Consider the following 20,378-nt stretch of genomic DNA (forward strand, 5'->3'; position numbering starts at 1 on the left):
CCATTGTGTATGTGCTCAAATACCTTTGAAGGGTGGATTTCTAGAAGTTGGATGGTTCTGTTGAAAGGTATATGCTTTTAATAGTTTATACACATTGGCCAATTGCCTTCCAAAAGGCTGCGTTAATTTACACCTCATACATTGCACCCATTGCCACACACCTCATAAATATGGGATATTATCAGTCTTTTTTTTTTTTTTCTTTTTTTTTGAGATGGAGTTTCACTCTTGTTGCCCAGGGTTTAGTGCAATGGCACGATCTCAGCTCATTGAAACCTCCACCTCCTGGTTTCAAGTGATTCTCCTGCCTCAGCCTCATGAGTAGCTGGGATTACAGGTGCTTGCTACCATGCCCAGCTAATTTTTGTGTTTTTAATGGAGACGGGTTTCACCATATTGGCCAGGCTGGTCTTGAACTCCTGACCTCAGGTGATCCACCGACCTCAGCCTGCCAAAGTGCTGGTATTACAGGCATGAGCCACTGCGCTCGGCCTAAGTCTTTTTCATCATTACCAATCTAATAGGTAATATTTCCTTAGAAATTCAGGAGTGGGGCAGAAGATAAATGTGAGTAGGAGAGATGAGGAAATGTCAGAGACTGGAAGGAGTACCTGTGAGCATTATAGCACCAGGTATTGGAGATAAGATAAATCAGAGAGAGGCCCCTGTTCTCATGAAACAGGGTGGAGAGGTATAGAAGTTGGAGGATGATAGTAATTGACTGAGAAGAGAGGTAAAACCAAAATGCAGTGGCTCACACTTGTAATCCCAGCACTTTGGGAGGCTGAGGCGGGAGGATCGCTTGAGCCCAGGAGTTTGAGACCAGTCTGGGTAACACAGGAAGACCCCATCTCAACAAAGAAAAAAAAAATAGCTGGGTATGGTGGTGTGTGTGCTTGCAGTCCCAGCTAATTGGGAGGCTGAGGTGGGAGGCTCACTTGAGCCTGGGAGATAGAGGCTGCAATGAGCCATGATCCTGCCACTGCATTCCAGCCTGGGTGACAGAGAGAGATCTTGTCTCAAAAAAATTAAATAAAAAAACCCCAAATGTTTCTAATTGCTACCAATGTGCTCATTTGGTGCTAGAGCCTAAAGTAGCTAGAACTACATGTCTACTTTACAAGGCAAGGCAGAAAGCAGACATGCAATGAGTTTTGGCTAAACCAATTGGGTCAACTATCTTTGCAGCACAGGAAATGTATTTAGGCACTAACATACTTAAAATGGTGGTCTTGAAGTTGTAAAATTTCTGGAACTGTTGAAATCCCAAGATAAGGGCAAATGTAATCCTTATTTTTGTAGCTCCTTTTATACAGTTGTATTGTTAACAATGTGACATTTTATTTCCTCATAAAATGATTATGTATGATATTTAGATTTACAAAAAGGCCGATTTATACAATGTGAACTGTCCCTAATCGAACTTATTTTTAAAATGCTTTAATATTTGTGGTTAAAAGCTGATGATCTTATATCCACATTGTAGTTTTTTCAATTATGAGATGTGGCAAAAAGTAGAAAAAAATCATCAGTCTTCAAGGGAAATTAATAAAAGAGTTATATCTATGGACTGAATGTCTGACTCTGGGAGGCGGGTGAGTGGGTGGGTAAAAAATGCAGAGGAGAGAAAAAGCTTTTATTTTCAGAAAATTTGTTGGGGAAAAGAAAAATAAGATGTCTCTGCCTCAATTTATTGAATATAACCTATTCTAATGTGAAAACTTGCCTAATGAGTTTCATTTGAAAATCAATTGAATTTGATCTGATTTCCAGTAACATGCAGTGTGAAAACAGGCCCCAGGCTCAGCTCCATCCCTTCCATCTATCCATCCATCCATCTAAAACTCATTCATCCATCCATAGCCAATAACAACTAATAATTATAGGGTGTTTACTACGTGCCAGATACTGTTCTTTTTTTTTTTTTTCGAGGCAGAGTCTTGCTCCGTCACCCAGTCTGGAGTGCAGTGGCATGAATTTGGCTCACTGTAACCTCTGCCTCCCAGGTTCAAGCGATTCTCCTGCTTCAACCTTCCTTCAGCTGGAAGTACAGGCACGTGCCACTGTGCCCAGCTAATTTTTGTATTTTTAGTAGAGATGGGGTTTCACCAGGTTGGCCAGTCTGGTCTGAAACTCCTGACCTCAAGTGATGGGATTACAGGCGTAAGCCACCACACCCGGCCCAGATACTGTTTTAAGTGCTTTACATGCATTATCTCAAGTAAGCTTCCCAGCAACGTTATGAGGCAAGTGCTATCATTATCCCCAGTTTAAAATGGAATCTGAGGGTTTCCCAATAAGTTAAACATAGAATTAATTACCATATGACCCAGCAATTCCAGTCATAGGTATATGCTCCCCCTCAAACTGGAAACAGATGTTTAAAGAAAACTTGTGCCAGGTGCGGTGGCTCATGCCTGTAATCCCAGCACTTTGGGAGGCCGAGGTGGGTGGATCACGAGGTCAGGAGATTGAGACCATCCTGGCTAACATGGTGAAACCCCGTCTCTACTAAAAATACAAAAAAAAAAAAAAAAAGAAAGAAAAAAATTAGCCAGGTGTGGTGGCGGGCACCTGTAGTCCCAGCAACTCAGGAGGCTGAGGCAGGAGAATGGTGTGAACCCGGGACGCAGAGGTTGCAGTGAGCTGAGATCGCACCACTGCACTCCAGCCTGGGCGACAGAGCGAGACTCCTTCTCAAAAAAAAAAAAAAGAGAAAACTTGTACAGGGATGTTCATTCACAATAGTGAAAAGGTGGAAACAACCCAAATGTCCATAAACAGACAAGTGGATAAACAAAATGTGGCATGTCTGTACAACGCAATAGCATTCAGCCATTAAAAAAAGGAAATTCTAGGCCAGGTGTAATGGCTCATGCCTGTAATCCCAGCACTTTGGGAGGCCGAGGCAGGTGGATCACTTGAGGTTGGGAGTTTGAGACCAGCCTGGCCAACATGGTGAAACCCCGTCTCTACTAAAAATATAAAAATACAAAAATTTTCTGGGCGTGGTGCCGGGCGCCCGTAATCCCAGCTACTTGGGAGGCTGAGGCAGGAGAACCGCTTGAACCTGGGAGGCAGAGGTTCCAGTGAGCCGAGATCGCACCACTGGACTCCAGCCTGGGCGACAGAGCGAGACTACATCTCAAAAAAAAAGAAAAGAAAAGAAAACATGTGAAGGAAGCCAACCACAAAAGGCCACCTACTGGATGGTACATATGTATTGTATGATTTCATTTATGTGAAATATCCAGAATAGGTCAATCCATAGACACAGAAAGCAGATTAGTCATTGCCAGGGACTATGGTAAGAGGAGAATAGGAATTAACTGCTTAATGGGTATGGGTATGCGGTTTTTGTTTGTGGTGAAAAAATTTTGGAACTAGTGGTGATGGCTGCACAACATTGCAAATGTACTCAGTGTCACTCAATTGTACACTTTAAATGGTTAAAAACAGGGCCGGGTTCGGTGGCTCATGCCTGTAATCCCAGCACTTTGGGAGGCCTAGGCGGGTGAATCGCTTCAGGTCAGGATTTCGAGACCAGCCTGGCCAACATGGTGAAACCCCGTCTCTACTAAAAATACAAACATTAGCCAGGGAGGGTGAAGCAGAAGAATTGCTTGAACCCGGGAGGCGGAGGTTGCAGTGAGCTGAGATCTCGCCATTGCACTCCAGCCTGGGCAAAAGAGCAAGATGACTCCACCTCAAAAAAAAAAAAAAAAAAAAAATATATATATATATATATATATATAAAATGGCGAAAATGGTAAATTTTATGTTATGTATATTTCACCACAATTTAAGAAATATGTAATTTGAGGCTTGGAGAATTTAATTAAGTGATTTATCTGATGTTAACTTACGGCTGGTACGTGGTAGAGCTGTGTTTTAATCTCAGTCATCTGGCTGTTTTTAAAACAATTACAGAGAAAACTTTATTTTGGGCTATTTAGGAGGTTTAGATCATTTTGATCATCTTCAGCTGTCTTCTCTTCACATACAGGAAAGGCCTTGGAAAGCAGTGGTTGCGCCAGACAGCCCAGGGAAGAGCTGCAGCCTGAGGACCTAGGGCCACCTGCTGTTCCCTGGGATTCATGTCCCTCTGGGGAGGAGGGAGGACCCAGGACAATGGCTGCTGTTCATGATCTGGAGATGGAGAGCATGAATCTGAATATGGGGAGAGAGATGAAAGAAGAGCTGGAGGAAGAGGAGAAAATGAGAGAGGATGGGGGAGGTAAAGATCGTGCCAAGAGTAAAAAGGTCCACAGGATCGTCTCAAAATGGATGCTGCCCGAAAAGTCCCGAGGAACATACTTGGAGAGAGCTAACTGCTTCCCGCCCCCCGTGTTCATCATCTCCATCAGCCTGGCCGAGGTGAATGGGGAGCGGGGTGGGCACTGGGGTAAGTGGCACGGGGAAGTTGCAAACAAACTAGGGGTCAGATCTAGATGTAGAGAAGAGACTGGGAACATGGGAGAGAGCTCGGCGGGGATGGGGACAGCACAAACCTCACCTCTGCCTCTGCTCTCCCCACAGCTGCCTTTGAGGCTTTCCCTGTACTCACAGTCACTGCCAACCCAGGGTGGAGTTTCATTTGTCAGATAAATCTGCCCAGCTGTGGCTGCAATTTCAGTGGCTTCCTTTCATTTTAGTTGTGAGGTCTTTAGGAAGCAAATCATTCTGGGGTTGCACAAGGGCTTTCTCTCATGAACCGATTTAGGCTGGTTGGTAAGGCCTTTCTGGGACCCCAGGTTTAGAAGTGTTATAGAATTCTTCTGAATTTCAGTAGGAAAAAAACGGGATCCTTTAACAACGTCTACTTCAGGCAGCATGTGGTGTGTTTTCAGGCTCTGATCTAGTCAGTCCTCTTGTTTTCTAGAAAAGACTGCAAGGCTCAGAGAGGTGGGATGACTATCCCAAGGTCACATCATAGTCACTGGGCCAGGATGAGGCTCCCCTGTACCTTGTGGCACCTAGTTTTTTCCCCCACACCTGATGTCTTATAAAGGAATTGGCCAACCATGGCTGCCTGTGAAGTGTGACTTCAGGGGCATTAGGAAGTTCCTAATGTAACCCTTTTAGTTCCCACTGATGCACTGATGCCTCAGCTTCCTTATCACAAACTGTATTAGTCAAGAGTTCTTCAGAAAAACAGAATCAATAGGTGCGTGTGTCCTGGGGGAAGAGAGGTTAATATTTATTTTAAGGAATTAGCTCAAATGATTATGGAGACTTGGCAAGTCCAAAATCTTCAGGGAAGGCTGGCAGGCTAGAGGCCCAGGGAAGACTTGCCATTCAAGTCCAAAGATAGAGTTCTGCTGGCAGAATTCCCTTTTCCTAACAGAGGACAGTCTTTTCACAAGCAAGGCCTTCAACTGATTAGACAAGGCTCACCCATAGTATGGTGGGAAATCGGCTTTTCTCAAAGACTACTGACTTAAATATTAGTATAAACCATACCCTCACAAAAACACCTAGGATAATGTTTAAGCAAATTCTGGGTAGCATAGCCTAACTAAGTTGACACATAAAATTAACTGTTGCAGGAACCAAGCCTCTTATGGCTCAGATAAAGGTAAGGCTAAGGTGTAAGCATCCCAGGAGATGCTGTGGTCAAGTCTGTTTAGGTTGAAGGGGCACAGTTCTAATTTTTTTCACAGGATTTTATTGTGAGACTGCTTGCAACTGGGAAGTCGTCCGGATCTGAGACATCTGTATCTGTTTTTTCTGCTTCTCCTTCCTGTTATCCTTCCGGCCTATGGGTTGTCTTGTGTTCCAATCAGCTGTGTGTGTGTCTTCTCCAGGTGAATGGGGAAGAATGAGATAAGGTATCGTGGTACAAATCACAGTTGCCTAGGCAATGAGTGCTATGGAGGAGGGCAGTTTGCCATAGGAGGCTCATGGAGCAGGTGCTGAGATACCTGCCTCTCACAGAAAGACCAATTTTTAAATTAAAAATTTTAATTTTGGAATAATTTTACTTCTATAGAGATATTGTAAAGATAGAACAGAACATTCCTGTATGCCCCTCACCCAGTTTCTCCCATTGTTTATATCCTACATTTCCATAGTACATTGCATTTTTTTCCTTTTTTTTCAAACCCAGGATAATCTCTGTATACAGTACATTACATTTCCATAGTATTTTTTTTTTTTTTTTTTGAGATGGAGTCACTCTGTTGCCCAGGCTGGAGTGCCAGTGGCGTGATTTCAGCTCACTGCAACCTCCGCCATCCAGGGTCAAGCGATTCTCCTGACTCAGCCTCCCAAGTAGCTGGGATTACAGGTGTGCACCACCACGCCTGGCTAGTTTTTTTTTTTTTTTTTGTATTTTTAGTAGAGACGTGGTTTTGCCATGTTGGCTAGGCTGGTCTTGAACTCCTGAGCTCAGATGATCCACCTGCCTCCGCCTCCCAAAGGGCTGGGATTATAGGCATGAGCCACTGCACCTGGCCCCATAGTACATTTGTCAAAACTAAGAAACTGACATTGGCATATTCCTAACTGAACTCCAGATTTACCTGGATTTTTACCAGTTTCTCCATTAATGTCCTCTTTCTGTTCCTCTGGTACCCACTCCATTTAGCTGCCATGTCTACCCAGTCTCCTTTGATCTATGGCAGCTTCTCAGTCTTTGTTTTTCATGACTCTGATAGTCTTGAGGGGGACTGGCTAGGGATCCTGTAGAATGTTCCCCAGCTGGCGTTTGACTGATGCTTTTCTCGTGATTTAATTGGAGTTATGAGTTTGGGAGAAGAATACCACAGAGGTGAAGGGCCCTTGCCATCACATAGCCTCAGAAAGTTGAGGACTTCACATGGCATCACTGGGACATTCAACTCCATCCCTTGGTTAAGGCAGGGTTTGCCAGGTCTCTCCCCTGGCAAGTGACTATTTTTCCCTTTCCCTGCTCTATTATTCGGAAGCCAGCATTGACCTACTTTCATAGCAAGTTGTAAATGAAAGATCAGTTGGTGCGACGATGAGGGCAGTGGGTATTTAAGAGGGAGAGGGTAGTAGAGAACGTAGTGCCAGAGAGCAGGGTGTCCAAGAGCAGGGCAAAAGGGGTTCAGAAAGTCCTCCTTACAATGTGAGCTAGCACTGCTCCCAACCATTGGAAGAAGTGGGGTATGGTGGAAACCATCACAGCGGGGGATGGTGAAGAAGTGTATTTCATGTCACCTTCTGGCACTATGGTGTGGCCCACTTGAGAGCTGAATCATCTGAAACAGTTACTGCCCACGGGCTTGGATGGGGCCCCTCTCTGGAGAAGGTGTGGTTAACACTCGTGTCTGCTCCCTCTGTCAGCTGGCAGTGTTTATTTACTATGCTGTGTGGAAGCCTCAGAAACAGTGGATCACCTTGGACACAGGCATCTTGGAGAGTCCCTTTATCTACAGTCCTGAGAAGAGGGAGGAAGCCTGGAGGTTTATCTCATACATGCTGGTACATGCTGGGTAAGCAATGACAGTTAAGCCCCTGGCATCAGAGGTGATTATATCATTGTAACCTCTAACATTTGTTGAGTGCTTTATTATTGATAAGGGACTTTTGTGTCCATAATCTTCACAGCAACCCTAAGGGGTAGGTATTGCTCCCACTGTTTAATGTCTGAGGCTCAGAAGATGTAGTCATGGAGGCTGAGGTGGGCAGATAACGTAAGGTCAGGAATTCAAGACCAGCTTGGCTGATATAGTGAAACCCCATCTCTACTAAAAATAAAAAAATTAGCCAGGCATGGTGGTGCATACCTGTAGTCCTGGAAGGCTGAGGCAGGAGAATTGCTTGAACCTGGGAGGTGGAGGTTGCAGTAAGCCGAGATCGCGCCACTGCACTCCAGGCTGGGGGACAAGAGTGAGACTCCATCTCAAAATAAAAAAGGTGTAGTCACTTGCTCCAAGTCACACAGCTAAGTTGCAGAGCTAGGACCTCAGCCCACTAGTGCTAACTCTAAGGCCAGTATACTTTTTTACTTTTTTTTTTTTTGAGACAGAGTCTCGCTCTTGTCGCCAGGCTGGAGTGCAGTGGAGTGATCTTGGCTCACTGCAACCTCCGCCTCCTGGGTTGAAGCGATTCTCCTGCCTCAGCCTCCTGAGTAGCTGGGATTATAGGCACCCACCACCAGGCTGGGCTAATTTTTATACTTTTAGTAGAGATGAGGTTTCACCGTGTTGGCTAGGCTAGGCTAGTCTCGAACTCTGACCTCAGCTGATCCATCCACCTCGGCCTCCCAAAGTGCTGGGATTACAGGCGTGAGCCACTGTGCCCTTAAGGCCAGTATACTTTATATTGCATTATAACTGCCCGATATTGGTATTTATTTAGGAATATTAATGAGAAGAGATCAAATCATTGCAAAACCAAAAACATGTTCCCCTAGTTGTCTAATGTTGTTAAATATACTCTTTAGGCTATGAAAATGGTGGTTCTGAATCACCAGTCTCCTCCTCTACCACCATACATCAAACAAAATTTAGTTCATGGCCGGGCACAGTGGCTCACACCTGTAATCCCAGCACTTTGGGAGGCCAAGGTGGGTAGATCACCTGAGGTCAGGAGTTCAAGACAAGCATGACCAATATGGTAAAACCCCATCTCTACTAAAAATACAAAAACTAGCTGGGTGTGGTGGCGTGCGCTTGTAATCTCAGCTACTCAGGAGGCTGAGATAATAAAATTGCTTGAACCCAGGAGGCGGAGGTTGCAGTGAGCTGAGATCATGCCACTGCACTCTAGAGTAGGTGACAGAGTGAGACTCTGTCTCAAAAATAAAATAAATTTAGTTCATGAACATATTGATGAGTGTGTGATACTGTTATCCATCTGGAATAATACTGGTAATAGGAGATGCAGTGCCCGCCATTTAGTTTTGCCTATAGTTTCTTTCTTTTTTTTTTTTGAGATGGAGTCTAGCTCTGTCGCCAGGCTGGAGTGCGGTTGCGCGATCTTGGCTCACTGCAACCTCTGGCTCCCTGGTTTAAGCCATTCTCCTGCCTTAGCCTCCCGAGTAGCTGGGATTACAGGCATATGCCACCATGCCCAGCTAATTTTTGTATTTTTAGTAGAGACGGGGTTTCACCATGGTGGCCGGGATGGTCTCAATCTCCTGACCTTGTGATCCGCCTGCCTTGGCCTCCCAAAGTGCTGGGATTACAGGCGTGAGCCACTGTGCCCGGCCGCTTATAGTTTCTTAAATGCTGATGGCCTTTCATGAACTCACTCAACATCCATGATCCACCATGCCCACTGCAGACAGCGAGCAGCTTCCTGTTGGCCCCACCTATCCAGTGGACTCTTGTGGTCTCAGGTGGGGCCAACCTTGTCTGTGCAGTCTACCCAACCCCGGACTTGAAAACGACTCATAGCTGGGGTGTGGTGGTGTGTGCCTGCAGTCCCAGCTACTTGGGAGGCTGACGAAGGAGGATCACTTTGAGTCCAGGAGTCTGAGACCAGCCTGGGCAACATAGAAGAGTGTCTCTCGAAAAAAAAAAGTTAAAAATAAATAAAAAATAAAATAAAATAGAAAGGATGACACTTTTGCTTGGTGGTTAAATAGGCATCAGGACACATGGCTCAGAGGCTTGACAAATCAGGGGCAAAATCACCAATTGCTCAGTTTCCATTTAACAGGTATGTTCTGAGCAAACATGGCTCCTGCACACAAGAACTTTAAGATGATAAGAAGGAACATGTCAGTTAAATAGCAATGTAAGGCAGTATAGTATTATAGTATATAGTAGGCTGGGTGCAGTGGTTCATGCCTGTGATCCCAGCACTTTGGGAAGCTGAGGTGGGTGGATCATCTGAGGTCAGGAGTTTGAGACCAGGCTAGCCAACATGGTGAAACCCTGTCTCTAGTAAAAATAACAAAAATTAGCTGGGCCTGGTGGCAGGTACCTGTCATCCCAGCTACTTGGGAAGCTGAGGCAGGAGAATCGTTTGAACCCAGGAGGCGGAGGTTGCAGTGAGCCGAGATTGTGCCACTGCACTCCAGCCTGGGTGACAGAGTGAGACTCTGTCTCAAAAAAAAAAAAAAGAAAAAAAATATATATATACACACACACACACGCACACACATATATGGCATATGGTAGTTACTTAGCTTCCTTGTTCTTTAGTTTCCTCAGGTGTAAAATGGAGTAATATGAATAGTACCTACCTCATAAGGTTGTTGTGATTAAATGAGACAATGGCTATAATTTTCAATGTGCCTAACACATAGTAAGGCACTTAAAAAGAATTTGTGGCCAGGAGCAGTGGCTCACACCTGTAATCCCAGCACTTTGTGGGGCTGAGGTGGGTGGATTGCTTGAGCCTAGGAGTTCAAGACCAGCCTGGGTGACATGGTGAAACCCCCATCTGTGCAAAAAATAAAATAGAATAAAAAATTAGATCTGCACAGGGTGTGTGCCTGTAGTCCCAGCTACTGGGGAGGCTGAGGTGGGACGATTAAGGAATCCTCAGGCCCAGGAGATGGAAATGTAGCGAGTCGAAATCGAGACACTGCACTCTAGCTTGGGTGAAGGGAGTGAAACCCTGTCTCAAAAAAAAAAAAAAAAAAAAAAAAAAAAAGGCCAGACGCGGTGGCTCATGCATGTAATCCCAGCACTTTGGGAGGCCAAGGTGGGTGGATCAATGAGGTCAGGAGTTCGAGACCAGCCTGACCAACATGGTGAAACCCCATCTCTACTAAAAATACAAAAATTAGGCCGGGCACAGTGGCTTACTACTGTAATCCCAGTCTTTGGGAGGCCGAGGCAGGTAGATCATCTGAGGTCAGGAGTTTGAGACCAGCCTGACCAACATGGAGAAACCCTGTCTCTACTAAAAATACAAAATTAGCCAGGCGTGGTGGCATATGCTTGTAATCACAGCTATTCAGGAGGCTGAGGCAGGAGAATCGCTTGAACTCGGAAGGCGGAGGTTGCAGTGAGCTGAGATCATGCCATTGCACTGCAGCCTGGGCAACAAGAGCAAAACTCTGTTAAAAAAAAAAGAAATTAGCTGGGTATGGTTGCAGGCACCTGTAATCTCAGCTACTAGGGAGGCTGAAGCAGGAGAATCACTTGAACCCGGGAGGCGAAGATTGCAGTGAGCCAAGATCACGCCATTGCACTCCAGCCTGGGCGACAGAGAGAGACTTCGTCTCAAAAAAAAAGAAAAAAAAAATTAGCCAGGAGTGGCGGCACATGCCTGTAGTCCCAGCTACTTGGGAGGCTGAGGCATGAGAATTACTTGAACTCTTGAGGCAGAGGTTGTGGTGAGCAGAGATAGCACCACTGCACTCCTGGCTGGGAGACACAGCAAGTTATACACACACACACACACACACACACACACACACACACAAAAAGAAAAAGAAAAAAAGTTGTCTGCTAAGAAAAATTGGAAAATAGAATTCTAGTTAAGCAAATCCTTAACTAGAGAAAACACATGAAAATCTGTTCATCTCGCAGGGAAATATCTGCTTGGTTTAGTCATAACATTTGACAACTATTGTTTGTCTTTGCAGAGTTCAGCACATCTTGGGGAATCTTTGTATGCAGCTTGTTTTGGGTATTCCCTTGGAAATGGTCCACAAAGGCCTCCGTGTGGGGCTGGTGTACCTGGCAGGAGTGATTGCAGGTCAGTGTTCTGAAGTAACATGGAATCAATACCTCTGGGCTCTTAGGATTAAAAGCAAACGAAATACACACTTATAGTAGGCTTCTTTAAGTCAAGGGTTACTGCACTCCTAATATGTGCTAGGGAACACACTAAGCCTTAGAGATCCTTGAATAAGAGATACTATCAGCAAGCAAAGACAAGTCATTGTGCCTGTCCTCAGGTATCTCACACTCAAGACAGGGTTTTGCATAATTGAAATTGCAAGTATGCCTGGCACTTCCGCCTGTCATCCCAGCACTTTGGGAGGCTGAGGTGGGTGGATCGCATGAGGCCAGGAGTTCGAGACCAGCCTGGCCAATATGGTGAAACCCTGTCTCTACCAAAAATACAAAAATTAGCTGGGGGTGGTGGCTCACCCCTGTAATCCCAGCTACTCAGGGGGCTGAGGCACCAGAATCACTTGAACCTAGGGGGCGGAGATTGCAGTGAGCCAAGATTGTGCCACTGCACTCCACACTCCAGCCTGGGCAACAGAGTGAGACTCTCTCAAAAAAAAAAAGAAAAGGAATAAAGAAAACTGCAAGTAGTTTGGTGTACAGGTATGTATTTGAGTAAAGGTCTAAAGCCAGATCATGGAGGCTCTTATATGTCAGACTAATGATTTTGAGAAGTAACATGATCAGATTTGCATTTAAGAAAGACAACTTTAAGAGAATGTAGAGAATAACCAAAGGGGCTCTAAGACTGGGTAGGTACAAGCAGCATATGTCAGTGATCCCTAAATCTGGGTGTGCCTAAGATGATCCATTATGGCATGGGAAGAAAATATTAGAACTCCCATCCATCCATTTGTTTATTTATTGGAAACATTTTTTTAAAAAATTAAACTTTTAATTTTGAGATAATTACAGATTTACATGCAGTTGTTAGAAATAATGCCTAGAGGTCTTATGTACCCTTTAAACCAGCGATCCCCAATGGTGACATCTTGCAAAACATTAGTACTGTATCACAACTAGGATATCCATGTTGATATAGTCAGGGTACAAAATATTTTCAAACCATATGGATCCCTTATGATGCCTTTTTATAGCTATACTGTCTTCTGTCCCACCCTCCTTTACCTTTGGCAACCACTAATCTGTTCTCCATTTCTATAATTTTGTCATTTGAAGAATATTATATAAATGGAATAATGCAGTATATACCCTTGTGGGATTGATTTTCTTCACTCAGCATAATTCTCTGGGGATTCATCTAGGTTGCTGCGCGTGTCAATAGTTTATTCCTTTTTATTGCCCAGTATTCATTCCATAAAATGGATATAGCACTGCTTGTTTAACCATTCACTCATTGAAGGTTATCTGAGTTGTTTTCAGTTTTTGGCTATTAGGAATAACACCACTCCAAACACTTGTGTATATGTTTTTATGAACATAAGTATGGGGTTTTGTGAACAGAGTTTTCAGTTTTCTAGGATAAATGTCCAAAGGCACAGTTGTTGGAACATATGAGAGTGGTATATTTTATTTTTTAATTTAATTTAATTTAATTCATTAATTTATTTATTTTGAGACGGAGTCTCACCCTGTCATCCAGGCTGGAGTGCAATGGTGCGATCTCGGCTCACTGCAACCTCCATTTCCCAGGTTCAAACGATTCTCCTGCCTCAGCCTCCTGAGTAGCTGGGATTACAGGTGTCTGCCACCACACTCAGCTAATTTTTGTATTTTTAGTAGAGATGGGGTTTCACCATGTTGGCCAGGCTGGTCTCAAACTCCTGACCTTGTGATTCGCCCACCTTGGCCTCCCAAAGTGCTGGGATTACAGGTGAATTTTTAAAGAGAATTCTTTAAATATTAAACATTTAAAGAATGTTTTCTAGAATGCCTCTCCCATTTTACATTCACTGTAGCAATGCATAAATGATTCAGATTCAGCATTTGGTGTTGTCATGATTTTTTATTTTACCTGTGCTCGTGATATGGAAGGGTGGAAGGGAAGTGCTGGGTAGAGAAGGGCATAGTGCCTGGCTAGGGCTCCACCCCCAGGCCTGTGCCCATGGAACTAGGTGAGGACAGACATTTTCGTTTTCCTGCCCAAATGTTGCATTTTCCAATACCATCCTGACTTGCCACGCCCCCATCCTGTGCCTATAAAAACCCTGAGACCCTAGTCCGCAGACACACAAGCAGCTGGATGTCGAGAGGAACACATCCACAGAAGATGACAGGACAGACACCAGCACACCAGCAGGCCACTGACCAGCAGAAGGATGTGGAGTTTGGCTGGGGCAGTCAGAGGAGATCCCGGGCTGCCAGTGGCCTGACTCCAGGGGAAAACCATCCCCCTTCTGGCTACCCCATCTGCTGAGAGCTACTTCCACTCAATAAAACCTTGTACTCATTCTCCGAGGCCATGTGTGATCCATCCAATTCTTCCTGTACACGAGGCAAGAACCCTGGGATTACAAAAAGCTCTCTGACCTGGAGATAAGGCACAAGTATAATTGAGCTGACTAACAGAAGCTACCTACGGACTGCTAAACTAAAAGAGTACCCTGTAACACATGCCCACTGGGGCTTCAGCTGTAAATTCACCCCTAGACACTGCTGTGGGGTCAGAGCCCCACAGCCTGCCCGTCTGAATACTCCCCCAGAGGTTTGAGCAGCAGGGCACTGAAGAAGCGAACCACATCCCCATCGCACGCCCTGCGAGGGGGACAAGGGAACTTTTCCCATTTCACTCCTAAGTGGGTAGTGAAATATGATCATGGTTTTTTTTTTTGGAGATGGAATTTCACTCTTGTTGCCTAGGCTGGAGTGCAATGGTGCAATCTCAGCTCACAGCAACCTCCACCTCCCGGGTTCAAGTGATTCTCCTGCCTCAGCCTCCCGAGTAGCTGGGATTACAGGTGTGCACCACCACATCTGGCTAATTTTGTATTTTTAGTAGAGACAGGTTTCTCCATGTTGGTCAAACTGGTCTCAAACTCCTAACCTCAGATGATCCACCTGCCTCGGCCTCCCAAAGTGCTGGGATTACAGGCATGAGCCACTGCACCCAGCTGATCATGATCTTAATTTGCATTTCCCTAATGGCTAATGATGTTGAATATCTTTTTTTTTTTTTTTTTCAAATTTGGAGGGACATTCTGACTTGCATTGTTGAATATCTTTTTATGTGCTTATCTGTCATCTATCTTCTTTAGTGAAATGTCTCTTCATGTTTTTTGCCCATTTTCTAACTTTTTTAAACTGTTGAATTTTGAGGGTTCTTTATGTATTCTAGATGCTAGCCCTTAGCTGAATATGTAGTTTATTAATATTTTCACCCAGTCTGTAGCTTGTCTTTTTATCCTCTTACCAAGGTCTTTCAGAGAACATGAATTTTAAATTTTGATGAAGTCTAACATCAATTTTTCCATTTATGAATGGTACTTTTGGGGTTATGTCTTAAAAACCTTTCACTGAACCTTAGGTCCTGAAGATTTTTTCCAATGTTATCTTCTAAAAGTTATAGCTTTATGCTTTACATTTATTTATTTGTTTGTTTGTTCACTTTTAGAGACAGGGTCTCACTTGGTTGCCTAGGCTGGAATGCAGTGACACAATCATAGCTTACTGCAGCCTGCAGCCTGGAACTCCTGCGCTCAAGTGATCCTCCGGCCTTGGCCTCCTAAAGTGTTGGGATTACAGGCATGAGCCACTGCACCAGGCCTTATGCTTTACTTTTTTTTTCTTTAATTTTATTTATTTATTTATTTTGAGACAGAGTTCTGCTCTTGTCGCCCAGGCTGAAGTGCAATGGCGCAATCTCGGCTCACTGCAACCTCCACCTCCCAGGTTCAAGCAATTCTCCAGCCTCAGCCTCCTGAGTAGCTGGGATTACAGGCGCCCACCACCATGCCTGGCTAATTTTTGTATTTTTATTAGAGACGGAGTTTCGCCATATTGGCCAGGCTGGTCTCGAACTCCTGACCTCAGGTGATCTGCCCACCTCGGCCTCCCAAAGTGCTGGGATTACAGGCATGAGCCACTGCACCTGGCCTTTACTTTTAAATATGCAACCCATTTTGAGTTTGAGGTTTGTTTTGTTTGTTTGGCCTGAAGATATCCAGTTATGCTAGAATAATTCATTGAAAGGAATTTTTCCTCCTTTGTTGAATTGCTTTTACACCATTATAAAAAAATCAGTTGCCTATAGTTTTGTGGGGGCTATTCTGGGTTCTTTTTATTCTATCAATCTCTATGTCTATCCCTCCACCAAAACTACATAGGCTTGATTACTGTAGCTATATAATAAGTTTTGAAATCAGAATGATTCCTCCCATTTTATTCTTCATTTTGAAAATTGTAGCTGTTTTAATTCCTTTGCCTTTCCATATAAGCGTTAGATTAATTCTGTTTATAGCTATAGAAATTCTTGCTGGAATTTTGATAGGAGTTGCCTTAAATCTGTACATCAATTTGGGGAGAACTGATATATTTTCTATATTGAGTGTTCCAATCTATGAACAGTGTCTCTTATTTATATCTCCTAAATGGTGTTGTATTTTAAATTTCAGTGTCCATAATTTCATTGCTAGTATATAGAAACACAATTGATTCATGCATATTATTCTTTTTTTTTTTTTGAGATGGAGTCTTGCTCTGTCACCCAGGCTGGAGTGCAGTGGTGCGATCTCCGCTCACTGCAAGCTCCGCCTCCCAGGTTCATGCCATTCTCCTGCCTCAGCCTCCCGAGTAGCTGGGACTACAGGTGCCCGCCACCACACCCAGCTAATTTTTTGTATTTTTAGTAGGGACAGGGTTTCACCGTGTTAGCCAGGATGGTCTCGATCTCCTGACCTCGTGATCTGCCCGCCTTGGCCTCCCAAAGTGCTGGGATTACAGGCGTGAGCCACTGCGCCCTGCCTGTGCATGTTATTCTTATACCTTGCAACCTTGCTGAACTCATTTAGTAGTAGGGTTTTTGTTTTGTTTTAGATTCCTTGGGATTTTTCTTTTTTTTTTTTTTTTTGAGGTTTAGCAAGTTGTGTTTTTTTTTTTAATTTTTTTATTTTTTATTAAGTATTTATTGATCGTTCTTGGGTGTTTCTTGGAGAGGGGGATATGGCAGGGTCATAGGATAATAGTGGAGAGAAGGTCAGGAGATAAACACATGAACAAAGGTCTCTGGTTTTCCTAGGCAGAGCTCCCTGCGGCCTTCTGCAGTGTTTGTGTCCCTGGGTACTTGAGATTAGGGAGTGGTGATGACTCTTAAAGAGCATGCTGCCTTCAAGCATCTGTTTAACAAAGCACATCTTGCACCACCCTTAATCCATTTAACCCTGAGTTGACACAGCACATGTTTCAGAGAGCAGGGGGCTGGGGGAAAGGCCATAGATCAACAGCAGATTCCTTGGGATTTTTCATGTCATCTGCAAATCATCATGTCATCTATAAATAGGGATATTTTATTTCTTCCTTTCCAATCTATATGCCTTTTGCTTCTTTTTCTTGCCTTATTATGTTGGCTCGCACTTCAAGCACTATGTTGATTAAGAGTTAAGAGAACAGATGTTCTTGCCTTGTTTCCAATCTTAGGCAGAAAGCAATTAGTATTTCGCCACAAAGTGTAATGTTAGCTGTGTTTTTTTTTTTTTTTGAGTTGGAGTCTTGCACTGTTGCCCAAGCTGGAGTGCAATGGCACAATCTTGGCTCACTGCAACCTCTGCCTCCCAGGTTCAAGAGATTCTTCTGCCTCAGCCTCCCAAGTAGCCGGGATTATAGGTGCTCACCACCATGCCCGACTAATTTTTTGTGTTTTTAGTAGAGATGGGGTTTCATTATGTTGGCCAGGCTTGTCTCGAACTCCTGACTTCATGATCTGCCTGCCTTGGCCTCCCAAAGTGCTGGGATTAGAGGTGTGAGCAACCACGCCCGGCCTGAGCCACTGCGCCTGGCCGTTTTTTTTTTTTTTTTTTTCTTGAGACAGAGTCTCTGTCACCCAGGCTGGAGTGAAATAGCATGATCTCGGCTCACTGCAACCTCCACCTCCCAGGTTCAAGCAATTCTTGTGCCTCAGCCTCCGAGTAGTTGGGATTACAGGTATGCAGTACCACACCCGGCTAATTTTTTTTTTTTTTTCTGTAGAGACAGGGTTTCAACATGTTGGCCAGGCTGATTTCAAACTCCTGGCCTCAAGTGATTCTCTTGCCTCGGCCTCCCAAAGTGCTGGGATTACAGGCATGAGCCACCATGCCCGGCCAACTGTAAGTTTTTTGTAGGTGCTCTTTACCAATCCATTTATTTCTAAAAAATGAACAAGAAATCTATAGAGCAGAGTCCTGTGGATGGGAAAAAGAAAAATAAGGCTGGGCACAGTGGCTCATGCCTATAATCCCCAGCACTATGGGAGGCCAAGGCAGGAGGATTGCCTGAGTTCAGTAGTTTGAGACCAGCCTGGGCAATATAATGAAACTCCGTTTCTACCAAAAGAAAATTAGGCCAGGCATGGTGGCTCACGCTTGTAATGCCAGGCTGGTCTCGAACTCCTGATCTCAGGTGATCCACCTGCCTTGGCCTCCCAAAGTGCTGAGATTACAGGCGTGAGCCACCGCGCCTGGCCTTATTCTCTTAATAATATCTTTTGGAGAGGAGAAGTTATAAATATTAAATCTATAATTTTTATTTTTAAAAATGTTTTACTATATATATAGTATACATATTATATATGTATATAAGTATATATATGTATTTTTTTTTTATTTTGGTAGAGACAGTGTTTTGCCATATTGCCCAGGCTAGTCTCAAACTCCTGAGCTCAAGTGATCAGTCTGCACTGGCCTCCCAAAATGCTAGGATTACAGGTGTGCGCCATGATGCCTGGCCTTTTATACATTTTCAGACTTTAGGAATTGTGACTTTTAGTGTGATATCAAATAATTTTTTTTTCTTTTTTTTTTGAGACAGAGTCTCATTCTGTCACCCATACTGGAGTGCAGTGGCGCGATCTCGGCTCACTGCAAATTCTGCCTCCGGGTTCACGCAATTCTCAGGCCTCAGCCTCCTGAGTAGCTGAGATTACAGGCGCACACCACCACACCCGGCTAATTTTTTTTGTATTTTTAGTAGAGACGGGGTTTCACTACGTTGGCCAGACTGGTCTCAAACTCCTGACCTTGTGATCCACCTGCCTTGGCCTCCCAAAGCGCTGGGATTACAGGCATGAGCCACCGCACCCAGCCTGTATCAAATAATTTTTACCTAACACAAAATCACCAAGATTTCTCCTAGAATCACCATGTTTTCTCCCAGAAGTTTTATTTTAGGCTTTCCATTTAGGTGTATCATCTGGTTTTTTTGCAAGGGGAAGGACTGAATTGTCATTTTTTTTCATGTGGATGTCTGTTCTAACATCATTTGTTGAAAAGACAGTCCTTTCTCCATTGAATTGCTTTAGTATCTGTTGAAAATACAAATTGCTTTTGTATCTTTGTTGAAGTTGTTGTTTGTATATATGAGTGTGTTAATTTCTGGAGGTTCTATTCTGTTCCACTTATGTATTTGTATATCTTTACACCAATACCACATATCTTGGTTACTGTAGTTTTCATGACTTACTAGTCATGAAATCAGGAAGGGCTAGCACTCTAACTTTACTCTTTTTCACAAATTTTTTGGCTATTCTAAATCCTTTGCATTTCCATATAACTTGGTTTGTGCGTTTCTAAAAAAAATCTGCTGGGATTTGGATTGCATTGAATCTATAGATCAACCTGGGGAAAACGGACATTTTAACAATATTGAATGTCTTCCAGCCCATGTTGAACAAGGTATACCTTTCTGTGTATTTAGGTCTTTCAAAATTCCTCTCAGCATGTTTTTTAGTTTTCAGTGTTTATGTCTTGCAGAGTTTTTGATCAGATTTATCTCTATGTATTTCATATTTTTGATGTATTAGAAAGGGTAATGTTTTTAAAATTTCTATTTCTTGGCCGGGCGTGGTAGCTCATGCCTGTAATCCCAGCACTTTCGGAGGCCAAGGCAGGTGGATCGCCTGAGGTCAGGAGTTCGAGACCAGCCTGGGCAACATAGTGAAACCCCGTCTCTACTAAAAATACAAAAATTAGCTGGGTGTGGTGGTGGGCGCCTGTAATCCCAGCTACTTGGGAGGCTGAGGTAGAAGAAAGGCTTGAACCCAGGAGGCGGAGGTTGCAGTGAGCCAAGATCGTGCCACTGCACTCCAGCCTGGGCAACAAGAGCAAAACTCTGTCTCAAAAAAAAAAAAAAATTATATTTCTCATTCTTCATTGTTACCGCATGAAAATATATACTTTTTGGTATATTTTGTATATAGATCTTATGTCTTCCAACCTTGCTAAACTCATTTATTACTTCTAGAAGCTTTTTGTAGATTCCATTAGATTTTCTACATAGATTATTATGTTGTCTGTACTTGCTAATTTCCCTTCTGATGTTTTCTTTGACACATGGGTTATTTAAAATGTGTTATTTAGTTTTTAAATATTTGTGTGTTTTTCCAAAGATGTTCTGTTGTTAATATGTAGTTTAACTGTGGTTAGAGACTGGGCGTGGTGGCTCACGCCTATAATCCCAGCCCTTTGGGGGGTTGAGGTGGGCAGATCATTGAGCCCAGGAGTTTGAGACCAGCCTGGGCAACATGGTTAAACCCCATCTTTAAAAAAAAAACAAAGGCTGGGTGCGGTGGCTTATGCCTATAATCCCAGCACTTGGGGAGGCCGAGGTGGGCGGATCATCAGG

At 43.8% G+C, this 20,378-nt stretch overlaps 1 protein-coding gene across 1 annotated transcript in view; it reads left to right on the forward strand.

Moving 5' to 3' along the window:
• The window catches only part of RHBDL2 (rhomboid like 2), a 55,650-nt gene that overhangs the window by 18,655 nt on the left and 16,617 nt on the right, over positions 1–20,378 (forward strand). Inside the window, exons 2-4 of the mRNA XM_009252257.3 lie at positions 4,007–4,377; positions 7,312–7,460; positions 11,516–11,628. Coding sequence (XP_009250532.1) covers positions 4,132–4,377; positions 7,312–7,460; positions 11,516–11,628 — 508 coding nt within the window. The 5' untranslated portion in view covers positions 4,007–4,131. The remainder of the gene's footprint in view (positions 1–4,006; positions 4,378–7,311; positions 7,461–11,515; positions 11,629–20,378) is intronic.

Source organism: Pongo abelii, chromosome 1 (assembly GCF_028885655.2).
Source record: "Pongo abelii isolate AG06213 chromosome 1, NHGRI_mPonAbe1-v2.0_pri, whole genome shotgun sequence".
Taxonomy (NCBI): domain Eukaryota; kingdom Metazoa; phylum Chordata; class Mammalia; order Primates; family Hominidae; genus Pongo; species Pongo abelii.